Source organism: Lagenorhynchus albirostris, chromosome X, assembly GCF_949774975.1.
Source record: "Lagenorhynchus albirostris chromosome X, mLagAlb1.1, whole genome shotgun sequence".
Classification (NCBI taxonomy): Eukaryota; Metazoa; Chordata; class Mammalia; order Artiodactyla; family Delphinidae; genus Lagenorhynchus; species Lagenorhynchus albirostris.
Genome location: NC_083116.1, coordinates 37559054 through 37585275, shown reverse-complemented (window position 1 = coordinate 37585275; position 26222 = coordinate 37559054). Strand labels below are relative to the sequence as shown.

The window sequence follows — 26222 nt, the reverse complement described above, 5'->3', positions numbered from 1 at the left end:
ATTGGAAAGGACCAACCTGAGCAAGTTACAACTTTAAGAAGTTTGTATTTCAATCAGATCTTGATTTGAATGTGGCTAAAGGCACTTTACCTGTGCTCTAGGCAGAGTTGATAATAGACAGGTTGTTTTCTCCCCTTTGCCTCTTCCCCACTCCAATAACTCTCCCGCTGGGCTTTGACTTTTAAATATGTCTGGTTGTATTAGATCCTCTTGTGAAAGCAGATTTGGGGCAAAATGGGAAGAAAACATGAGGACCCTGACTAATCTGGGATATATTTTAACTTCTAAACATATTGGCCTTTGGTGAGATATGGGTCTTTCTAGTCTCTTCTCTAACATGATGCTGATGGTAATTTATCAATAAGTATCCTATATTTTAAAAAATATTTTTATTTATTTATTTGTCTGTGCCGGGTCTTAGTTGCGGCCTGTGGGATCTTCGTTGTGGCACGCAGGATATTTTAGTTGTGGCATGAGGGATCTAGTTCCCTGACCAGGGATCAAACCCCGGCCCCCTGCATTGGGAGATTGAAGTCTTCACCACTGGACCACCAGGGAAGTCCCAAGTATCCTATCCTTTAAGGAACAAAATGACAACCATTGTCTGAGAAAGTGAACTCCTACAGAGTTAGAGACTGTGTTTAAATAAATCTTTGTGTGTGGTGCCTTAGGCACTTAATAACCAAAAAACCAATATGGATGTTCTGAAATTCTAGGCTCTATCTCATTCAGATAAATTGTGAAAATATTTCAAATAAATGAAGATCAGCACTCTTTTAAAAGAAATTTAATGAAAATTCATTATTTAATCCTGGGTTTTAACATTTAGTTTTCCATCCCTTCAAAAGTACTGCTTTATAAACTCTGACAAAGAAAGAACTCAAAAGCACCTAAATGACCCTATCTTAAATGCTCACCAGTATTCCTTTATTGACAACGTTTAACTCTCACAGTGAAGAGACTTTGTCATAGTGAAGCACAACATAGTTCCTGCCAATCTATTTATAAGTTATTTTTCACTAATATAAGTCAAAAAGTTACAAAGAATTCAAACGTTTAAAATCATCTGAAAGGTGAAAAATATTACAAACCCAGATGATGAACTGGAATTGAGAGTAGAAGATGAGAACCAGCTAATATAAATGATAATCCAGTACAAAGAATACAAAGGAAAAAACTTCCCCTCAGCAAAGTCACCTTCTGAGAACTTATCCTGTTACTCTTCTCTTTCTCTTTGCCATTTTTCCAGAAATTAAAAATTAGCTTTACAATGTCAAACATATAATGCAGAAGTAAATAATAGGTGAATGAAGTAGTTATGAAGTGAAGGCAAAAAATAAAGTACTGTCAGTGTATCTCAAGGTTTATTTTAGTCTTACCAAGGTCAGTCACACTGACATAGCAGGTGACATGGTAAAACAATGGGACAGAGTCTAAAATCCACACACCAAAGTAGTGGATGATTTTGGAGACATGCTTCAACACTTCTCAGAAATGAAGACAACATCCTCTAGTAACTTTTAAAGTTATCAAGTGATAGGATGCAGTGTTTGGGAAATCTCCTAGAATGATTTGTTAATGCTTTTCCCAAAAGTACACTGAATACGATCAGCCAGAGTCTGAAATAAAGGTTTTACTGGAGGGTATTCTGCCCATGCATGACATTTTTATAAGTAGCAAGATTCCCAGACAAATTGTTAACTAATCAAAACCTGGCATTTTCAATAAATGTAGTATTGAGCCTCAAGGTAACATATAACTAAACTTGGATACTGCAGGAATCAGAAAGGGAAGTGTGCAGAAAACTAGATCAATACCTCTGCTTACAAAATCTAGAATTTACTTACATAGAAGCTGATGTTCTGAGTTAAGGGGTCACAAAACATTAAAAGTCAAGTTTTCTGGCATCATCCTCTTTTCATAAGAGAAGTCATTTCACTTTATTCTGATATTTTCTTAAAGACATACACCAGGACAAAGTAATCCATTTTTTTCCCATAAAAGTATTAGGTAATCTTACTGGGTTGAATTAAGTATGGCTCTATAAATAGTATTTTAAAATATCTGAAGTATTAAAAATAGAGCCAATCAGTGAAAATTGTCAAAACTCACAAAGTAAATATTTGGAATATATATTTAGCTGTCATATATATACATATATATATACACACATATATAGCGTACATGCATGACTTTGGCAATTATTAAGAATTTTTAAAATAGAACAGTGAAACAGTACTCAATAGTTAACTTCATATTTGAACTCAATGATTAACTTTATTTCTGCAGGCGTAAGTTGCTAGTGAGTCTGGAAAACTGCAGCATCTCTGATTATTCAGGTCACGCCACTTTTGGTAGCTTATCCTAGTAATTCCATTGAAATTACTACTTTCTGGGATCTATTAAACTTTTCTTGACCAAACGTCTACAGAAAACCCTTTGCCTGCAGCCCCTAGCTGACTTGATGGATGATATCTAAACAGCCTATGAAATGTTAACTTTTAGAATTTTTTTTCCTATTCTAACCACTTTAACTTTCTGATGATAGAGAAAACCAGTAAAAGGAAACATCAGGCAGAAACTGAACATCATCTAGTAGTATCAGTGCAGTTCAGGCAGTTAAAGAATCCAGATGTTGTCACCTGGTACTGTCAGAGGACTCACAAGAAAATACTTAAAGTTTAACTTCTAACAACATTCTCGGTACTTCCAAGTCCCACTTCTTGGATACTCCTCCCACTTTCAAACTTGTGTGCCAATTCATGTTCTTGTAAGCCAGGGAAAATTACATTTCTTCTGCCTTGGAGATCGATACAGAGAAAGGCATCAGATGTCAGTCATCTTTAAGCCGTCCGGGAAGACGCTCAGAAATGCGTGCCTCTTGTGTCTTCTACTTTTATTTTCCCAACCCCTTACGAAGTTTTGGAACAGAAAGATGCCTGAGTCCCAAAGGCATTAGCCTGACACTGTGCTATTCCTTTCTAAGAACCCCATTAACTCCCAGTAGAAATGAGAATGATGTGAACTCCGTTTCATGGCGCAACCCTCTGCAACCCCCTTACACAAACACAAGAGGTGGGATGGGGAGGAGGTCAAAGGAGGAGGAGGGAAAGGGGTCGGGAGATGAGACTCACCGCTCCTGCCAGTTCCTCGGTCAGGCACAACGTAACCAGGAGAAGCCACAACCTGAAACGGGAGGGAGGGTGAATAACATGGGTTCTCTAGGCTCCGGGGTCCTGCGTCTGCCCATAGACCCCCGACCCCTTTTTGCTGCCTGCCCCAACTTTCTCTGTAATGACAGAAGTACAAGTATAGTCCCGGTCCGGCAAAGTGGCCCAGAATAGGAAAGAGGAGAGGAGCTCGGGGCAGCAACAGCTCACCCAGGGTGCATGCTTGCGGCTCCTCCGGAGCTGGGTCCCGGGAGACTGCTAAGCGGCTCCGCGGCCGCGGCTCATCGGATGCTTGGCGGCTGTTTCCTTATTCAAGAGGATGGGGTAGGGGGGCGAAGTGGCTCACTTCTGAAGAAACTAAACTCAGCTTCTAGATAAAGAGGTGCCCCAAAGGGAAACACGGTCAGCGGTGCCCGCTACAACTTGCCGCACTCAAAAGATAGTTCCATGCACCAGGGGAGGAAGGAATGGAGGGGAAGGGGGCGGGGCTGTCTGCTGTCAATCATCCCCCCTACCTCGGGCAGCCGGTCGTCTTTCTCACTTTCAGGCACCTCTACACGTAACATTCCCACGCATCTCCACAGCTTCACGCACAGGCCCACAGACCTACACACTAAGATGTAAGCAACTGTGCATCAAACACTTTCTTAAAGCACTGTTAACTGTTACACATATACAGATTAAGGCATACTCCTCCCACATAGACACATGGGCCTTTGCACACTTTCCCAAATGCATATCACTAATTCTAATTTATTGCACACTAACCTCTTGGGGTGGTGGTAGTTTCTGGGGTTGTAAAACTACCTTTAGCTGAGCTGAACCTAAGGATAAGTGGGCCCCCGTGATATAGGTCCAAAGCCCTGAAAGACGCTAAAGTGGTAAATTCTAGGGTGTGAGATAACAACTGTTCTGAAGAATTCGTCAAGAAATCCCTAAAAGATCCCCCAAGGAGTCCACATAAAATATTTTCTGGGCCTGATGGTGCTTTAAAAAATCTGTATGTCAGAATTACCAAAGTAACGTTCAAGTCTACTTTATTTGGGAGACATCAATTCAACTGCCATTAACTCCATACAAATATTTCCAATTAAGTGTCCGTGTTAGTATTAAGGAAAATTGCACTAAAGTTATTTAATCCCCTACCCTAAATCTCTCCGAGAAACATCTGCAATGAGAGTCAATGCCTTTTATGTTAGTCAGTATGAGGTAAATATTAATTATGGCATTCAATGTAGCTAAAGAAAAAGATATGACTGTGTTACTATAACATCCAACCACATAATAATTACTCATATCTACTGAACGCTCCCAAATCTTATATGAATATAATATGCATAAAGTCTTCACACACGTATATGTACGTTCATTTTCTTAATTCTTCAGCTGTAAGCATATATTTAATTATATAAATATATTTATATGTTTCTAATATTTTCACATTTTCTGTTGTATGTAGAAACTCCCTCCTGTGAGCAGGTGGAAAGCAAACAACCCCAGCAGCCCTGGGAGCAGGCACCAAAATTTGTTTCTAATCATTAACAATAAAAGAAACCGTTCTCTTAGATCCCTCCGCTACAAAAAATAGTCCCAGCTCAGGTCTATTTGTAATTGGCTTTGGTGCTCACACCAATGAGAGAGGGACTGGGCAGGGAAAAGGAGTATCAACGGAAGGTGCAAGTGAACGAATAGAAAAGCTTCCCGGGGGGAGTCAGGGTGCGCAGTCAACTGGGCTGGACGTTTCCCTCCTCCAAATAACTGAGCGTCACTCCCTCGCAGGTTGCTGGTGCGGTCTAAAACTGTGGCGGAGTGATCCTCAAATTCCCCAGGGCTGGTGGGGAGGGGGCGGTGCAGGGGAAGAGAGGGAGGAAAGTAGATCTGTGGGACTTGCGCGAGGAAAAAGTTTGCAAGTCTGGACAGAAGGGAAAAGTGCTCCCGAGAGACCGGCTTTGGGGAGGGGAGCGGGGAGGGAAGAATAGCTGCTGCTTTTTTTTTTTTTCTTTTCCCCTTCCACTCTTAAAAACCTACTTTCTCCTCACCCAAGACGACCGGCACAATTGGGACACCCTCGCTGTCTCTCTCCGGCTCTAGCTCTCTCCCTATAAACCCTCAAGATTATGTCAGTTGGTCAGAGCCAGCCAGGGATTTCGTGCGGGTGCTGAAGGAGCTGCGGGAGCCGGAGAAGAATGAAACTGCGTGGAGTCAGCCTGGCTGCCGGCTTGTTCTTACTGGCCCTGAGTCTTTGGGGGCAGCCCGCAGAGGCTGCGGTAAGTCCTTCCTTCTACCCCCGACCCCCACCCCATCACCTCGCTCTCACGCTGAAATCACTTTTTGTGCCTTTACCTTCCTTTCTCCTGGGCCTCGGCTAGGGAATTCAGGTGTGCCTTCACTTGTTTAGGAAGAAACATTATTTACAACGCTAGTAACTCAAGCCTTCTGAAGTCCAAGGGAGAGATTTAAGTGTTTAAAAATAGGGCTGCTTGCTTTCCCTGCAGCTAGCTGCTCTGGGGGCAAGAGCAGAGCCTGGGGAGGAGGATGCATGTTAATAGATAACTAAGCTCTGGTGGATATTTAAAACTTTTCCTCCGCACCCTCCCACCTCGAGTGTTTCCCTACATGCCCGCTAACCTTTTCACTAGTTGTGCCCAATCCACGCACTCTTTAAACTTTGTCGATAGTTTACTATTTTGGCCTTTCTAAAATCCACCTTCCACCAAAGTGTTAAGCGCGCCTGTGAAGTTCTTCCCTTTTGCCTTTTCCTTAAGGAACATGAACCTACCCTCACCTCTGGTCAGTAAAGCCTCTGTAGAGACTGCTTCCCTCTTGACATCCTTGTTGCAAATGCTCAGGTAACATACCAAGAAGAATGAGGTAAAGACGGATGGCTTCAGGCTTCGGTTTTTCTGCGTCTTTTTTTTTTTTTTTAAGTTCTCAGTTTTTGTTGTTTACTTTTTTTAGCTTACTAAGGCACCTGAAACAAATTGAGAATTTGCCCATCACCTATTTAAAGGAAAAGAACGGTCTCTTTTTCACAGGAGAATGAGTGTTCTGGTTTAAAGGAGAGTGGAGGAGGGAAGTACACGTGAAATGACAGAGCAAAAACTTCCACTCAGTTTTAGGAATGTAGAATTAAAATCCTAATATATCTCTTAGAAGGGTATCTAGGTCCCACCCACTATCCTTCTGGGGATGAGAGGCAGATCTAAAGGAATGAATGGCTTTGTCAGAGAAAATGTTCTCCAGACTGAAACCCATCATCCTTAATTTCACTTAACCTCTAAATAGAGAATTAAGTGTGTGACAAATTATTTAAAAGTTATATTTGAGTGAACATAATGGGTGGTTTTAAAAACACTTTAATATGAGATCATGGCTTAGGCCTTCACATGGTTGAGTGACTATCAATTCTTTATATGCAACTGCTGTGTTATATAGCTTACGTGGGTCCACTTGTAAGTTAGCTGTCTAGCTGTTCTATACACTCAGCATGCCTCAGGTTACATTGCCCTCCTCCCATCCTCCAGAAGGTGTGTACTCAAGGTATGAGAAAAGTAACTTTCATATTACTCTAAGCACAACATAATAATAATGGCAATTCTGCTGAAAAACCATGCATATCAAATATTTTTAATTACACTTGCCATAATTATTCCTCCATCAAAGTAGATAGATAATTTAAAATTGCTTTTATGATGCAGAGCTTCTTAATGGGCTAAGGTTTAGCCACTCAGTAGGGCTGCAGGCCCTTGGATAAAACTACAATTGTGTTGTTGAAAATAGTTCCTTTTAAAAACTTCATCTTGGTGTTTACTGCTTGTGGCATTTGGCCCAGGGGCAAAGATTTTGTGGATGTTTGATTAAATATTTCTCGTTTTTTTACTTTTGACGTTGCTATTAATAAATGTACACCAGATACCAATCATACAGGTATGTATAGCTGTACTTTATGTCAGATTATATTAAATCATGTTATGTTAAAAATGAAATTTCTTTTTATGATTGACAAAATTTGGGAGCAAGCTTGTTTTCTTGGACTCCTTAACAATTGAATGTTCATAAAGAAATTACAGAAGACACCAGGCAGTTTTTTTTTCCTTTTTTCTCCTATGCAATTATTTATTTATTTTCCTCCTATGTAATTTTTAAAGAACATTTTAGACCCCATTTCCCTATCATTAGTATAATGTGCCTCTAATAAAACCAGGGTTTGTTTTTTCTGCTTCACACATTAATATCCTAGTTAGAGTAATGTTTTAATCATCTCAGAGATATGAATGGTATCTGCTTTCCATACTAGTGCTGGGGATATTGGTGACCTTCTCCAGAGTAAACTGGATGGTAGTGGGGCTGCTTGTTGACTGAAGTAGTCTAGTATTGGGACTTTTATACCAGGAAGAGCATTGCTACTTAAATTGCTTTAATTTTTCATAGTTAAGTGATTTCTTTATCTCTGAAGTCATGCCAAATTGGGATATCACAAATATGTGGAAAATTTTTTAGGTGGAGAGTTTGTTAGGTGGAATAAAGTAACTCTTATTCCGAAAGGTTAACAATAAAGGAAGAAGGCAAATTTAGTTGGAAAGGTCAGTTCTAGTGATGGAAATACGTACTTTTATGTAAAGGTACCTGTGCTGACTCTCTGTTAGTAGGATATACACTTAGATTTATGAATATGGTGTGTTAAATTCTAGTACTACTATACAATTTTTAGTAACTTCGTGTGTGTGTGTGTGTGTGTGTGTGCACGCGCGCAGTGGAGTGGATAAGTTTCTTTAAATGTACTATCTCCCTTGTGACTAAGAGCAACAACTTGTTAAGGGTAGCAGTGTGGTTTGTGGCCATGGAACAGTTTTTCATCTGAAGTATACTGCTCCACAGGGAGAATTTGTTGACATTGTTATCATAACTTAACATTTTTGCATGTTTACTGTGTGCCAGGCACTGTGCTAATATGGAAATGTACATTATCATGTTTAATCTTCACAACAGACCTATGAAGTATATACTATTGTTATTCCCACTTTACCGATCAAGGAGCTACAGATCACAGAGGTTAAGTAATGTGCCAAAAATAACATAGTTAGCAAGTTGTAGAGCTGGAAATTTGAATCCAGGCAATTTGACTCCAAATTCTTTACCCTTAATGACTGTCCTATACTGCCTCCTTTGTATGTGGTCTATAGAGATGTATTTGCTGTTCAGAGTATTTGGATCTCTGCTACTTTTTTTTGAGTTAGGGGGAGACACAGGAGGTGAAATGGAAAATATAATGGGGATTACATCTCTTCCTGCTGATGTTAGGAGAAGCATCATGTTGTAATGGAAACAGCTCTGGGATTAGAATAAAAAGATCAGAGTTTGATCTCTATATGTATGTCTATTTATAGAGAGATAATTTAAAAGTAATCTAGAAGCAATTGCTTATTGCAGATTGTATGATTTTATATAATTACATATATAAAAGGTTAGATTTACAGAACAAGTGTAATTTTGTGGTAGGTGATTATTTTGAAGAAAGATTTGTCTTATTATATTTGTAATTAGTGTCCATAATAATTTTAAATATACTGAACTTTTCAGGAGCGTGTCTATTGTGATAAGACAGAGTACGTGTATGTGGTAGAATACTTTGCTTAAGATGTTCAACTCACTTCTTTTGTTTTACCAATTTACCCACCCATCATATCCAATTCTATTCACTCAACTCTCTCTATAACTTAAGTCTTGTGTGTGTATTTGTATATGTGTGTGTCCTGTGACTGTAAAGAGTGTGTACCTTTTTTTCCTGTGTTTTTACTTGGCTTTTGATGTATGTATATTCAACATATGAGACTCTACCTTGAGTTAAAATTGATAAGTTGGTCAAGGTTGTGTCTGCCAGGTTTATCCACTGTAAAGTCACTGTTTCTCCCTTTGTAATTACAAAGCGACCAGATTTTCTAAGACTATATGGGGCAATATTGCAAGACAATGTACATTTCTTGTTTCTCATCATAGTTTTGCCCACTGTTTTAGCATCTGTTGAGGATTCTGACCTGAATAATTACTGCTGTGATATTTTTCAAATGGTGATCTACAGTTAGCAACATTTTCTGCATTTATTTGTTGAATTCTAATGTAACAAAGAACTTTACCTTCTTTTCTGTTTGTTTCTATTTATTTATTCAGTGATTTATTTATGATAGTATGGACTTATGGATACTTGTTTTATTCTATGAACTATAATGAATTCTGCTATTTTTCCTTTTTTTTGCTGAAATAACCCCAGATTTGGTCAATAGAAGCCCCTTCCAATTGGCTCCTGTGTCCTTTCAGTGTGTCCCATCATTTTTTGAGCATTCTCTTACATTCTGGTACCACAAGGTATTCCAGACTCATTTTCTACTTTCCCTGCCCCAACCCTGGAATGAGCCATTTTTCTAAGGAGCTCTGATTCTTTTTGTTGAGTAATGGTATTTAGAGATCAAGATCTGGGTGCTTGGCGTGCTCATTATTACTGGGGTGTCATTGCTTCTAAGCCTTCTCAGCAGATAAAACTAGGGAATATATGTATATATACATAGACACATACCCACTTCTATATTTCTTACAAAACCATGAATTTGCACTGATATCTCTGATTCCAGTCCAAAATCACAGAATAAACATACCTCTTTGATACTATGGGATCTCGCTGCTTTCTGGTACCTCTCTTCAGGCATATTTTGTGGTCTTATACAGAGTCTTTAAGAAATTGCCCTCTGGAGTCAGATCTGGAGTCTGAGTGGAGGATGTGTGACCTTCGGACAGGTAGTAACCTCTGAGCTTTAATTTCCTCATTAGCAAAAGGGGGCCAGTGGTACCTATGTCACACATTGTTTTGAGGATAAAATGAGAGAAGTTATGTAAAGCGTTTAGAATAGTACTTGGTACATAGTAAGTGCTCAATAAGATTTCAATTAGATTCCTTTATTGTCATTACAAACTAGTTATTGACTTGCCATTTCTTATTTCATTAACTCTCAAATTCTCTGCCTGATTTGCAAGGTCTAGCATGATCTTTCCCTTCATTCATCCTTATTTTTCATTACATTTTACAATACACTCCCTCCATTCTAGCTTAGGTGAACTTCCCTATAATCCCTTGAGCATTACATACATTTTTTTAAAATTTTATTTATTTTTTTATGCAGCAGGTTCTTATTAGCTATTTTGTACATATCAGTGTATATATGTCAAACCCAATCTCCCAGTTCATCCCACATTACATACATGTTTTGGCTCTCCATCTTGTTTAGAATCCTGTGGATCCAAATCTTTCCTCAATTTCAGCATAACATTTACATTCATTCAGCAGATATTTATTCAGCAACTCATAAGTACTTAAGAATTATATTTATGTTCTATTTCTCCCCTCATGGATATGTACTATCCACAAAATCATTTTGTGCTAGACACTATAGATAAAACTGAATAAGATAGACAGGGTCCCTGCCTTCATGGAGCTTCCATGCTAGTGAGCATAGATAAATAGTTCTGTGGAGCTTTCCCTTACTATTAAATCAGTTGCTGATTTTACCCTTCTTTGAACATTTGTCATATTTAGCCTCTTGTCTAGTATCTAAATGTATTTGGTCTTACAAGCATTTTGTTTCATGGGATTTTATGTCTTCTCCCTATTAGATTATAGACTTTTTGAGGGAAAGAACTGTATATTTGTTCATTCAACAAACTTACATGTTGATTTTGTCTGATGACAAAAATAATACATGCTTAATGTTGGAAACTTGAAAAATGAGAAAATTATAAAGAAGAAAATAAATATCTCTCCACAGTTCTACCAACAGCACAGAAATAACCTGTATTATTGTTTTGATGATCTACCTTCTTATGTATCTAATATTTTCTTTAAAAAGTAGATTAATTAAAATTTTTTAAAAGTTGGGATTATGATATATACAATTTTATATGCTATTGTTTTTTCACTTATTATTTTCCCATGTTATTAAAAGTCTTAGTTTAAAAGTATTATTTTTAAATGATTGCATACAATTTGTATTTATACACACCACAATTAATTTACGTGTTCACTTTTATAGACTATATTTTTAAATTTCAAGTTTTTTTTAGTCATTATAAGAAATACGGCCATAAACAATTCTTATTCCATATTTTGTATTATTTTGTTAGTACTGCCTCCTTCGTGGAGAATTATTGGGTTAAAGGTCATCAGTATTTTTAAAGTCTTTGGTACATGCAGTAGACCCTGACATTTAGAAAGGCTGTATCAACAGATAATATGATAGCTAACTTTTTTTTTAGTGGTTACTATGTTATACCATCTTAGGTAGATAATATTATTCCCATTTTATGTACAAGGAATCTGAGGCCAACAGGGTGGTTAAAAAAACTACCAGAGGTCACACAGTTAATAAGTGATTGAGCAGTTTAGCTCTAGAACATGCTCATGAAATTTTCCTCAGTTCCTATTTCATTCACGGTAGTACAGAAAAATAGAGTCATGTTGAAAAGTTGAATAATTCCCATTACCGTTTCCGTGACTGGTCACATGAATTGATTCTAAAGATAGGCTTACCCACCAGTTCATCCTTTAATAGCTCTTTGCTATAATTGCCTGGGCCATTCATCCTCAAGGACCTAAATTTTAATTTTGTAAACCATGCATCCCCCTACATTTCTCCCCTATATGGAAGGTGGAGCCTGTATTCCATGAATACCTCCCCCACTGACCTCTTCCTAGCTATAGCAAGGGTGTAACATACTCCAAACTCACTGACATTCTCCCTCCCCCAGGAGAGTTTTGGAATGTGTCTGAATATGGAGACCCCCTTTACCCTCTCTCCCCACCCCCTACCCCATAGCTGCCTATGAGCTTTACACTTAAATGCCGGTGTCTTTGCCTACTGTTGTCCCTTGCTTTCATCCTCCCTAAGTGATACTCCAGAAGTTTCCCCCCATTAATTTCTAATCTGTTTTTCCCACTTTGGGGTGATACTATTCCAGCCCCCATCTCCTGTTTTTAGCAACAAACTTGGAAGTACATATGGAGTGAGAGGTCCCCCATCCATTTTGCAACACTTCCGCCTTACCTTTTCCTTGTGTTTCCTCACTAGCTAAGTGACTTTACTGCCTTTATGATAGCCTTGTGGCTTGTGCATTTCAAATGTATTCCTCCACAAAATCACAAATTGTTACACATTATGGCTTTTCCAGGTGGCATTTGAATAGCTGAACTTTAAGCTTCTGAATGATAGGGATCTGCTCTTGCCAAATTACTTTCCAGAATGTTTTTACCAATTATATTCCTATCAGTAGTATAAAAGAGTACCTATGAGACAGTCTTAATAATTTTTTTTCTATCTAGTACAGTGACTATAGAATTGATGCTCAATTGATTGCCAGTTGGTTGGCAGATTTGGTTCTATCCTCTAATGATTTTCTTTTTAAAATGTAATCATTCCATCATCTCATCCCCTTCTGACAATAGCAACCATAGAACAGAAGTGATTTTTGAAAATAAATTCTCTTCTAATTAACATTATAAATGAACCACCCAACCACTTAACTAAATCCTCATTACAAAGATTGTTTTTAATAGCAGTAATTCTTGAGGTGTTTTGGAGAGGCGTCTTTAGTGTGATCTCTGATACATTAGCTTCTTTCATTTTAACCAGATTCTCATTTTATGCATCAATGCTTGAGTTTATTTACCTTCATAATCTGTATAGGTCCAACTGCCCTTGGTTCCTTTAGAAGCTTCTGCTGGCCTTTTACCAAAAGTGTAGTCTGTAATGGTACCTGCTACCCTGTTGAAAAGGGAACCTTAAATCCCTTGCTATTTGCTAATGAAAGACAACCAAAGGCAAATGTTACAAAAGAAACAGGTTTTTGCTAAATTTAATTTTTAACTTAAAAAAATTTACTAAATCATTTGCTTTACTTTTTAACTTGTAGAGAGACTTAAGCACCTTTTTTGAGCAAGTGCTAGTCAGGTTAATGGAATTGGTTTTATGACAGTGAGTACTAAAATAGAACTGGAAGAAATTCTGTTGGCATTTGTATCATCTTATAATTCAGTCAAATGACACTCTTCATATATGTTAACAGAACTGGCTGATTTGCTTCCAAAATTTCTTATAGTGTGTGTGACATTAATGGAATCCTGAAGGAGATATTGGAACTTTGGCGGGGGAAGATGGTATTAAGAGTGGGACACTAGTGAAAAATTGTTTCGTATATTCTGTATTTTGAGCTCTCCAGGACTTGCTAAAGGAGGAGAAGTCCTTCTCTGTCCATAATCTCATAATCTAATTGATGTAGTAAAACACTTCTGTATGTGAAAGGCATAGTAGTGCCTGTTTATATCAGGTTGTTTTCTGTTGCAAGTGGTAGAAAACACTAATTCAACTGCCTTAACAGAGAAAAATTTTAACTCACATTACAAGAAGTTTGGAGGTAGAGTACCTCCAAAATTAATTAATTCAGCCAAATAGTGACCCAGGTTCTTTCCACTTTCTCCTCTGCCATACTCTGCCTATCAGCTTACTGTCTCAGATTCGTGCCCCTCATACTTGCAAGATTGCTGCTGCAGTTCCAGGGATCACATGCAGATGCCACAATGCCTAATAGAAGAAGAGTATGAACTGTTCATTTGTGTCCCTTTTTATCAGCAGTGAAAACTTTCTCAGGAGTCCCATACCTTCACCCTTACATCTGACTGGTTAGAATTGTATTACGTTACACCGGTACATTGGCAAGTGGAATAGGACCATAAATGTAGAGTTAGACAAGTGACTTACACTGCCACCTCCCCCTGCAACACACCAAAGCACATTGCTGCCTGGAAAAGTTAGAGGGTGGGAAAATTTGAATAAAATCAAGGTTCTTTTAGGAAGGAATAAATAGTTCCTGCTTCACAACCTCATGAGTTTGTTGTCAGGATCAGTTGACTAAAAGATTTGTAAGAATTTGATGTATTTGTTAAATGTAAGATGTCTTTCTTAATAGGGAAACTAGTGTCTTATAGAGTTGTACAAATGAAAGATGTTGGCTATTTACATAACTATAGATATTTTAGCATTGGAGGGACATTAGGTCAGTGGTTCTCAAAGTGTGATCTGAAGACCCCTGAGATTCCTGACATCCTATCAGGAGGAACATGAGGACTATTTGAACAATAATTTGAAGACTGTTTGCCTTTTTCACTGTGTTGACATTTGCACTGATGATGGGTAAGACAGTGCAGTATACCAAATTGTCCTAGTAGCTGTATTCTTCATAGTCTTGGAGGACAAAAAGCCAATTTTACTTAACAGTGTCCTCAATGTAGCATTGATTTTATTCAATCTTGACCCTTGAGTACAGATATTTTAAAATTTCTGTATGACAAAATGGGAATTATACAGAAAACGCTTCTGTATGCTGAAGTAACATCATTTCTAGGAAAAGCTCTTGTGCTTTGTGAGTTGTGTGAGTTGGGGGCTGAACTAGCTGATTTTTGCCTGGAACACATTTTTACTTGAAAGAACAACTGAGACAAACTGTGGTTATTCAGACTTGAGTATTTGGCAGGAATTTTCTTGAAAATGAGCAAAGTGAGTCTGTCATTTCAAGGAAGACAACTGGCAGTGTTTGTTGCCAATGAAAACATTTGAGCTTTTCAAGTATTAGAATTTTAGAAAACTTGAATCTTGAGTATGGGCTTGATAGCTTTCCAAAACTTAGCCTTTTCTAATGAGATTGGTAACTATATTAATGTGTATGATTTTTTTATATTATGTAATAAAATGTGTTAACATTTGGAAGTTCTGCAAATCCCACTGAACTAATACTTTCCAAATGACTAATGCATGATGTTACAAAATCATGATGGCTAAAAGATCCATTGAAAGACAAGTTAGATCAATCAGTTTTAACGTAATTGAGTACAAAAATTAAATAGATAAGGTATCAGATTCTATGTTGCAACCTACCTTCTTTTAGGTAGACTCTTTTGTCTACCACTTGCAGAATTTTGGCATAGTATCAAAGAATATCTACAGTTATTTTAAAAAGGTATTAAAATACTCAGTTTTCCAAATATATAACTTCATGAAGCCAGATTTTCTTCATATATTTCAACCAAAACAACATATTGCAACAGAACGGATGCAGAAGCAGATATGAAGATCTAGCTGTCTTCTATCAAGGCAGACATTAAAGAGATTTGCAAAAAAGATGTAAAACAATCCCTCTTCTCCCTTTTTTTTTTGTTTTGGAAAATATAATTATTTTCATGAAAATGCATAATCTATGTTAACATGTAATGAGTTCATTATTTTTTTAAATATTTGTTTGTTTATTTATTTATTTATTTTGGCTGCACCAGGTCTTAGTTGCGGCACGCGGGATCTTCACTGGGGCATGCGGACTCTTAGTTGCGGCATGCATACGGGATCTAGTTCCCCGACCAGAGAGCAAGGAACCTGGGCCCCCTGCATTGGGAGCGCAGAGTCTTACCCACTGGACCACCAGGGAAGGCCCCTGAGTTCATTATTGTTGCTTTTAAATGAATAAAGAAATAATTATTTTAATTATTACTCAGTTTTATTTTATATGGTACATACTGATAGATGTAACCCACATAAGCAAAAGCTTTGGGGTCCTCAGTGATTTTTAAGAGAGTAAAAGGGTCTTATAAAGTTTGAAAACCACTACAGAGACCAGCTCCCATCATTTTACAGGAAAGTGATTGATGAAAGATGCAGCTTGTTAGTTGCAGAGGCAGAGAAGTAATATTATTCCATTCCTCTCTCCAGTATACCACATTGGTTTAGGGATTGGTGATATGATTTTGTAATTTTATTCATCCTAGTAGATAGAGTTAAAATACCAAATAGAAAATGTACTAGATTGTACTTGTATCTTTCCTATAATCTTCAGTCTAATTGACAAGTCAGAAACATTCTCACTATACAAACCACAGCAGAGGAGACACTGATGAAGAAAGACTATGAGCTAAAGTTACAGTTATTTTTAGATACCAAATTGGAAAACCCATAAAACCAGAGTTCTTGGCTTACATATCTTTGTATTCGTCACAGTGTATGGACTCGTTCCTTGTATGTAGTTGATTCTCAATAGCTAATTGTGGAATGAATTTTGAATTTTGGGGAAGGGTAGATTTATTTGCCAAGAGACAAGACCTAGAATCAATTAGTTAAGTTATAGGAACTCTTGATATCAATTATTTTCTAACCATTAAGCTATTTAGTAACAGGAATGACCCATTACTAAAAGTGCTCAAAGAGAGGGTAGATGCTACGTTGTCAGCAATACCCACAAAGTCTCTTTCCACTCTAAAATTCTATTGTTCTGGTTGTTAGAAGGAACTTTCTTTTTTATTGAGCTCAAATCCTTGTCTCTATAATTTTTAAGTAACTCGGAGGTATAATCGACATAAAATAAAGTGCACATATTTAAAGTGTACAATTTAAGGAGTTGTGACTTACGTGTACACTTGTGAAGCCACCAGTACATTAAAAATAATGAACATATAAATCACTCCTGAAGATTTTCATGCCTCTTGGTAGTCCCTCTCTCCCTTCCTACTCCTATCCCCCATCCCCAGGTAACCACTGATCTGCTTTCTGTACATTAATTTTGTTTTCTAGAGTCATATAAATGGAGTCATATGTACACTTTCTTTGTTTTGGATCTTTTTTTTTTCAGCATTTGAGATTCATCCACATTGTAATGTGTATCCGTAGTTCATTATTTTCTTGTTGAGTCGTATTCCATTATATGGATATACCACACTGTGTTTTTCTATTCACGTGTTGATGAATATTTGGGTTATTTACGGCTTGTCTATTACACGTAAAGCTTCTATGAACACTTTAATTTTTGCATTTTAACAGTTATTTTATTGAAGTGTAATTTACATAAAGTGATATGTACCGATCTTAGGTGAACAGCTCAAATATATATATTTTTAATTGTATACACTTTGGTAACCACCATCCAAGTCAAGATATAGAACATTTCTGTTACCCAAGCTCCGCCATGCCCCTTTCCTTTCAGTGCCTTTTGTGTCTTCTATAAAAATGTTTAAACTCCAAGGTTGCAAAGATATTATCATATGTTTTCTTCCAGAATATTTATAGTTTCAGTTGTCTTTAGGACCATTTTTTTCTATATAGATAACCAGTCATTCCAGTACCATATATTGAAAAGAAATACCTCTTCTCATTGATTTGGTTTGATGGCTTTATTAAAAATCAGTTGAATGTATAGGTCTTGGTCAGAACTTACTAGTCTGGCCTGTTGATCTGCTTGTCTATCCTTATTCCAATATTATGCATTCTTCATTATTTTGGCATTATAATAACGCTTTAAATTTTGTAGTGTAAGTCCTTCAAATTTGTTCTTTAAGATTGTCTTGACTATTGTCTTGAATGTTTACTCCATATAAATTTTAGATTCATCTTGTAAATTTTTACTAAAAAACTATTTGAGATTTTGGTAAGGATAGCAATAATTCTATGGATCAATTTAGGAATAAGTGAAATCTTAAAATTATTGATTTTCCCAATCTATGAACCCATCTCTCCTTTAACTGAGATATTCTTTAATTACCTTCATCATAGAAGTCATGCTCAGCATTTGGTCAGTTTCTTCCTATGCATATGCTTGTATAGTAAATGGTATAATTTTCAAAACTGTATTTTTAGTTTGTTGCTAAGATATAGACATTCATTTATATATTGATCTTTTTACCCTAAGATATTACTGTTTTTTCTTTTTTAGGGTATGATTTATATATTGTAAAATTCACCCATTTTATGCACAGTTCTGTGAGTCTTGACAGATGCATACAATAGTAAGTGTAGTCAATCAAGATATAGAACAGCATTGCTAAGATTATTCATTAGATTCTAGTAGTTTGTATTTTCCATGTACATAATCATATCATCTGAAAAATAGAGTTGTTTTTCCTTTTCAATCCATATGCCTTTTTCTGCTCTCCACCTTATTGTACTGGCTAAGACTTCCAGTACAAGTTTAATAGAAGTGGTAAGAGAAAATATCCTTTTTTTTTGCACTCTATCTTTTGGGGAATATATTTACTATGTTAGCTTTAAGTTTTACACAGTAACAGATTGAGGAGCTCCTATCCCATTCCTATTTGCTGACATTAAAAAAAAGTTAAATTTCATCAAGAAATAATTTGCACCTATTTAAATCATCATGTTGTTAGGAACTCAGCTGAACTGCTAGGTGTCTTAGTAGCCAGTTAAAACAAGCAAGCCAAAATGAAAATAACAACCCCTTAACTGCTTATTATGATTGATAAGCAAGAGACTATATCAGGGAAAGTGCCAACTCCCCTTCCCTCCCATTTACATTTTTCTCCATGCAGTGACTGCAGGTCTGGTGGATCAGCACAGACTTGGGGATCAGGTCATCTCACTGATGCAGGAGCCTCAAACAAAAAGCTCCTGCACTTTTAGGGAGCTGGAGACCTAGGAGAGGAAAAGGAGAAGTGCTATGAGTGAGAAAGGTACTGAGTACTGAGTCAGATGGAGAAAATTGTCTTCAGAGTTTCCCCCCACTTCCTCTGCTATGAATGTTGTGAACAAGTCTTTGTGTGGACATACGCTTTCATTTTTCTTGGGTAAATAATCAAGGAATGGAATTGCTGGGTTGTATCATAAGTCTATTTTAAATTTTACAAGAAACTGCTAAATTGTTTTTTAAAGTGGTTGTACCATTGAACATTCCACCAATGTATAGAAGTCCTAGTTGCTCCTCATCCTAACCTACGTTTGCTACTGTTACTCTTTTTAGTTTTAGCCATTTTGATGTCTGAGTATTGCTACCTCCTTGTAGTTTTCTTATAGTTCTTTTTATTTATTTATATACAGTAAAATTTACTATCATTGATGTACTGCCTGTGAGTTTTGATAAAAGCATACAATCTTGTAACCACTGCCATAAACACGATTCGGAACAGTTCCATCACCTCACAATATTTCCTAATGCTGCCTCTTTGTAATTAGCTCCTCCACTTACCCACAGTTCCTGGTTATCAGTGATCTATTTTCTAATTCTATAATTTTACCTTTTTCATAATGTCATATAGATTGAATCAGCCAGCATGTAACATATTGAGTCTTTTTTCTCTTAATGTAATGCATTTTAGATTTATCCATATGGTGTCTATCAGTAGGTCATTTCTTTTTTCTTATATTTGAGTGGTAAGAGCTCTTACATATTTGGGATACAACATCTTTGTTTGATATATACAAGTTTTGTGGATGTGTTCTCCCATTTGGTGGCTTGCCTTTTTATTTTCTTAACTGGTCTTTGACTACTCCAAGGTCACCAAGATTTTCATCCGTGTTTGCTTCTAAAAGTTTTTTTAAAAAAGTAGTTTCAGCTTTTGACCCATTTAGTTGTTTGTGTATGGTGTTTGGTAAGGGTATTGGTTCAGTTTTTTCCCATGTGTTTAACTAGTTCCAGCACCATTTTTTGAAAAGATAATCCCTTCCCCATTTAATTACTTTGGTACCTTTGTTGAAAATAATTAACCATATATGTGTGGGTTTATTTTTGGACTCTAGTAAATTCCTCAATCTATATGTCTACGCTTAAGGTAATAAATAGCAGACTGCCTTCATTACTGTAGTTTTATAGTAAGGCTTGAAATCAGGCGGTGCAAATTCTCCAAATTTGTTCTTTTTCAAATTTTTCGTTCTCCTCCTCCTCTCCCTTCGCCTCTTCCTCCTTTCATCCTTCTTCTCCTCCTTTGCATTTCTATGTAAAATTTGCAGTCACCTTGTCAAGTCATACAGATAAACCTCCTGTAATTTTGAATGGGATTGTGTTTAATCTGCAGATCATTTGGGGGAAAATTGATCTCTTAACGGTATTCATTTATTCTGATAAATGAACATGGTATATCTTTCTGTTTACTAAGGTGTTCTTTAATTTCTCTCAGCAATATTTTGTAGTTTTCACTGTGTAGGTGTGTACATATCACTGTGTATGTGAGTGATATTTTTCTATTGACATATATACTATGATCTTGCTAAATTAATTTATTATTTCTGGTAGCTTTTCAATGAATTTCTTAGAATTATCTACATAATGTGATTATATCTTCTGTGAATTAAGATATAAGATAGATTTACTTCTTCCTTTGTAGTCTGCACACTCAATTTCCCCCCTTATTTTATTGTTAGGACCTTCAGGAGAATGTTTAAGTGTTGAAACCACCGTCTTTGCTAACTTTTCCCAATGTATGAAAACATTTGTTTCACATACTTTGCAGAGTTTTTTGGTTGTTTTTGGCAAGATGGCAAGTCCAGTAGCAACTGTTCCAACATAGCCTGCTGTCATTTCTGTTGATAACACTGCTGTGAACATAGCTGAACAAAATTATTTACTTTTCAGATTATTTCCTTTGAGTAGACTTCTAAAACTAGATATTGTCATCTGTATACCTATATCTGTACCTATCTGTCTACCTACTTATTATCCATCCATCTATCTATCTATCTAAATTTACAGTATAAGAGTTACCTTGGAAGGGACTCCCATGGTGGTCCAGTGGTAAAGAATCCACCTTACAATTCAGAGGATGCAGGTTCAATCCCTGGTCAGGGAACTAAGATCCCACATGCCGCAGGGCAACTAAGCCCATGTGCCACAACTACTGAGCTCACGCAGCTCAACTAGAGAGCACATGTGCCGCAAACTACAGAGCCCATGTGCTCTGGAGCCCGTGTACCACAACTAGAGAGAGAAAACCCACACACCACAACTAGAGAGAAGCCCGCGCACCGCAGCGAAGAGCCCGCATGCCACAGTGAAAGATCCCGCATGCCACAGTGAAAGATCCCACATGCCTCAATGAAGATCTCATGTGCTGCAACTAACACCCAGCACAGCCTAAATAAATAAATAATCATTTTTTAAACAAAGAGTTACCTTGGAATGGAATTGCTGGGTCATATAGTAGTTCTATTTTTATTTTTTTGAGAAACTTCCATACTGTTTTCCACAGTGGCTGCACCAATTTACACTCCCTCCTTTTTTCTACATCCTTGCCAACATTTGTTATTTGTGTTTTTTTTGTTTTTTGATGATAACCATTCTGACAGATGTGAGATGATATCTCATTGTGGTTTTGATTTACATTTCCCTGATGATTAGCAGTGTTGAGCATCTTTTCATGTGCCTGTTGGCTATCTGCATTTCCTCTTTGGAAAAATGTCTATTCAATTCTTCTCATTTTTTAATCGGGTTGTTTATTTTTATTTTTAATGTTGAGTTGTATGAGCTGTTTATATATGTTGGATATTGATCCCTTATTGGTCATATCATTTGCAAATATTTTCTACCATTCCATAGGTTGTCTTTTTGCTTTGTCAATGGTTTTCTTTGCATTGTTGTGCAAAAGCTTTTAAGTTTAGTTAGGTCCCATTTGGTTAGTTTTGCTTTTATTTCCTTTATATGACTTGACAGTTCCACTCCTGAGTATATATATGGAAAAAACAATAACACTAATTCGAAAAGATACATGCACCCCAATATTCATAGCAGCATTATTTACAATTGCCAAGGTATGGAAGCAACCTAAATGTCCATCCACAGATGAATGGATAAAGAAGATGTGGGGTGTGTGTGTGTGTGTGTATACACACACACACAGACATATACACACACAATGGAATGTTACTCAGCCATAAAAAAGGACAAAATAATGCCATTTGCAGCAACATGGATGGACCTAGAGATTGTTATACTAAGTAAGTCAGACAGAGAAAGACAAATAACATATGATATCACTTATATGTGGAATCAAAAAAAGGCTACAAATAAACTTATCTACAAAACAGAAATAGAGTTACAGATGTAGAAAATAAACATGGTTACTGGGGGGTAAGAAGGGGGAGGGATAAATTGGAAGATTGGAATTGACACACATTACTGTATATATTCACTAAAGTAGATAACTAATAAGGACCTACTGTATAGCACAGGGAACTCCACTCAATACTCTGTAATGGCCTATATGGGAAAAGAATCTAAAACTCAGTGGATATATGTATATGTATATGTATAACAGACTCACTTTGCTGTACACCTGAAACTAACACAACATTGTAAATCAACTGTACCCCAATAAAAATTAAAAAACAAAAAAGAGAGAACAGAAGACTAGGGTCATTCCTATAGTTTTTATTTCCTACTACCTTATTTTACTTCATTTAAGTGTCTTATTTCTCTTCGATAATGTATGAAACAAAGAATTAAACTATAGGACTAAGATTGGGTAACTGATAAAAATATTTTAGAAAAAAATACAGTTCAGTTTATTTTGGGATGAGGAAGACACTTTTTCTAACTTTCCTTTATTTTGACTTAACTTCGTAGGAGAAATGTTTGAACGACGACCCTGTAGGAAATGGCCCTATCCATTTTGAGTTACTATGATTTAATTTAGTTTCAGGAAGCCTTCTGAAATGTGAAGCATTTATTTAAGCTTTAGTATCCCTTCTGAGTAGTTTTCCTAGCTGACTATAAATGAGCCAATTTTCCCTAGCTTTAAGGTCATGTTAATTTTCATTGTTTTGTTTCAAAATGAAGGAGTCAATTCCTTTTATGTTGTGATTTTTGAAATAAGCTATACATTTTTTTCAGATGTGGGTATGTTGAAAGTTTCCACTATCTGGCAAGATTCATCTCTCTAGATTTCCCCTCTCCCATTTTCCTCACTCCTTAAAGGTACTAAATACATTTTGGAGGAAGAAAAATGATATCTTTTTTCTTCTAGTTCTTATGGTCAGTTGAGTTCCTGGGTTTCTAATTAAAAAATTTTTTTTTTACCTTGGAGTGAATGTACTCAATTTATAGTAATTTGGTTCATAGTGAATAAATGCATCCTTAGCTCTTCTCTCAATTCTACTTGCTGTTTATCTTTTACAGCTTATTTAGGCATTTCATTTTTCTCCACAGTTGCAGTAAAGACTTTTTTTTGTTATAGCACAAGCTTATTAGACCTTATCATAGCCTTCATGCCTTCATTTGTGTATACCGTATAATGGAAAAAAACACAGACTAATGTTGTAAAGTAACAAATGAGATTAAACTGAGAAAGGTCACCTTTTTTAGAGGCGGAAAAAGAGGTTCATCTTCAGGGGCTTAGGTTTGTTTTGCTAACTAATTTGAATGACACATTTGAATTTGCAGATTGACAACCATTATATTTAAAACATGAGCTTACAAACTTATATGTATCCTAGTAGATTTTCACACCCATATTCTCATTTTTTCTGCACTCCATTATACCCAGATAGGGAAAGAGAAATATCTTTTTTCTTCAAATGGTTAAATCGTTATAATTTGAAGTTGACAATATGCTAAAAAACACAGGTGAGTTCAAAATCAGGTCTTTCTGATTTCCATGAGACATTATAAACATTTTGTTACTCAGGCTTTGTTTTAAAATCAGGTCCTAATTTATTTTGAAAAACTGAAAATATTCATAGGCAAGAGCGATTAAATTATTTCAGGTTATAATATTTTTCTTACTTCTGCTTACATGTCTACTTTTTCATCTGTATTCTTCATGGTACTTAAAAATTCTGTAAAGATTTTTATTGGGTTTAAATGTTAGTAAAATCATAAATTATTATAGGAGAAAAGTATATAGACATAGGTTTTCATAAATCACAATTAATGGAAATGTATACTCATAAGAACATTAACTTGGTTCATTTTGGGTAGAATACTCTAGGGTGTAAAGTTTCATCTCCTTTCCATACCATTGTCTTTAAGAATGCAATATCAGTTTAAACATGAAATTTTTATATTAACAAAGAACTTCTCCATGATAAATGTTTATTCAAAATTAAATGGAGAAAAAAGATTCAGAGGATGATAGATTATGGGTCCTTATTTTTTTTCCTTGTCTATTTTCTCAGTTATCTATAGTAAATGTTTATTATTTTTGCAATAAACATGTTTTTAAAATATTGCATACTAGTTGACGGCTGTATATTTCAACTTTTTTTGGATTTAAACAATTTAACAACACATTTTAGGGTTTAGCCATTTTTATGCCGCTATTCCTGTTAAAGGAAAAGAGGCTAGGTGAATTAATGAAAAACTAAAACAGGATTTTATTATTTTAATAAACATTTCGGGTCAGTTTTAGAGTTTTCCTTTACCTGTCTTTTTAAAAGAACTTCGGTGATTTTTTTTTTTAAGTAAAAAATTCCAGAGGCTGCCAGAATAACCTAATGCCAGTAGTAATTCTGTCATTGAACACTATGGAGAGGAAATATCTTTAATTTGTATGTACTCTTTCATGTAAAGTGTAACATGTATTCTCATCTTTTCCCCTCACTATTTACACCTTCCCACTTTTTACTTTACCAACACTAAAAAGAGTGATATTGAATGCTGGATTCAACTTTTTCACTTATATTTGGAGCAAAATATGTAATGTATGTATGAAACCTGTGATTTTATTTTAAGGTCTTGTAAATGTATCCAAAATATTTAGATAAATTGACACAAAATTTGTGATAAAATAGAAATTCCCTCTTAAAAGGAAGACTTTTTTATTTTTTTAAATAATTTTATTTTATTTATTTTTGGCTGCATTGAGTCTTCGTTGCTGCACGCGGGCTTTTCTCTAGTTGTGGGAGCGGGGGCTACTCTTTGTTGCAGTGCACGGGCTTCTCATTGCGGTGGCTTCTCTTGTTGCAGAGCAGAGGCTCTAGGTGTGCGGGCTTTAGTAGTTGTGGAACGCAGACTCAGTAGTTGTGGCTCACAGGCTCTAGAGCACAGGCTCAGTAGTTGTGGCACACGGGCTTAGTTGATCCACAGCATGTGGGATCTTACCGGGCCAGGGATCGAACCCGTGTCCCGTGCATTGGCAGGCAGATTCTTAACCACTGCGCCACCAGGGAAGCCCCAAAAGGAAGACTTTTAAACCTTACATTTTAGTTGAGTGTTTTCTGGTTGAATTAGGAATATTCAGGATTTGTAAAATATGTAGTAACTCTCTAATAAACACTTCAAGAAGGTATCTTAGTTTTTAATTACTTACAAGTTCTATAATTTATTCCAAAGCCTTAATAAATCATTTTAACTAATGATTTATTAAGGCTGTTTATGCTGTTTCCCAGTATTGGTTGAAAATAATTGGATAATATTACCTGTTGCTGTTCTAATCCCCACCCCATTTTATAATTTCCCTGAAGAAAAAATTGTGTCAGTCTCAGTGAGTGTCTGAGAGTTGACTTCATAGCCAAGATAGGGTGTTGTGGTAGTGAGATATACTTTTAGGGTTTATACTGATGAGAGGATGTACACTTTCTGAATCTGTCTAGAAGATGGTGTAAGTGAATGCAGCTGGGAAAAGTGAGAGTGGCATCCCATTAGGCATGTTGTACCCATCTTATTTTAGGATTCTGCACATTTCTTAGTCATTTCTTTAAGAGGTAGTCAGCATGTAGTGTGGGAGGTACATTCATCTTCTCCACACTGTTGCTTTACTGTTGCACTTTATCACAGCAAATTATTGGACAGAGCAGGATTTGGAAGTTAGGTTATTCAATAGAACTGGGGTAGGGAGCGACTGCTCAGAGAGTTTATCCTGAATAGCAAAGGGTCAGGAATTAGAATGGTGGATAGCTGTAGTACTTTGGTGTTTTGCAGTAGGTAGGACAGCTTCCTCTCTTTTTTTGTGGCAGTGCAAAACCCCTGCAATGGCTAGTTCTAAAGTTACTGTGGTAGTATAATGTAATGGTTTAGTTTAAAGCATGGACATTGACATCACGCTTGGTTTAAGTCATGACTCTTCCACCTACTAACTTGGCTAATATTATTGACCTAAAGTGCCTTAATGCCTAGCATATAGTAAGTGTTCAACAAATGATAACAGTGATTCTCCTGCAGGATCTGTAGTCTGTCTCAATATAACTTACTGAAATCTAGTTGCCTTTCTTAGGCATAGTAATTTGTTTTCCTTCTTGATTAGCTTTCTTCATCTCT

The 26222-nt window shown here is 36.3% G+C and overlaps 2 protein-coding genes across 2 annotated transcripts in view; one reads left to right on the top strand and one right to left on the bottom strand.

Moving 5' to 3' along the window:
• Positions 1-3402, bottom strand: part of LOC132513581 (collagen alpha-6(IV) chain-like) — a 282635-nt gene extending 279233 nt beyond the window's left edge. The window contains exons 1-2 of the mRNA XM_060138057.1: positions 3381-3402; positions 3135-3186 (exon numbers count right to left, since the gene is read on the bottom strand). Coding sequence (XP_059994040.1) covers positions 3135-3186; positions 3381-3391 — 63 coding nt within the window. The 5' untranslated portion in view covers positions 3392-3402. The remainder of the gene's footprint in view (positions 1-3134; positions 3187-3380) is intronic.
• A 1761-nt stretch (positions 3403-5163) lies between these two features.
• The window catches only part of COL4A5 (collagen type IV alpha 5 chain), a 218194-nt gene continuing 197135 nt past the window's right edge, over positions 5164-26222 (top strand). Inside the window, exon 1 of the mRNA XM_060137786.1 lies at positions 5164-5437. Within this exon, the coding sequence (XP_059993769.1) occupies positions 5357-5437 (81 nt within the window). The 5' untranslated portion in view covers positions 5164-5356. The remainder of the gene's footprint in view (positions 5438-26222) is intronic.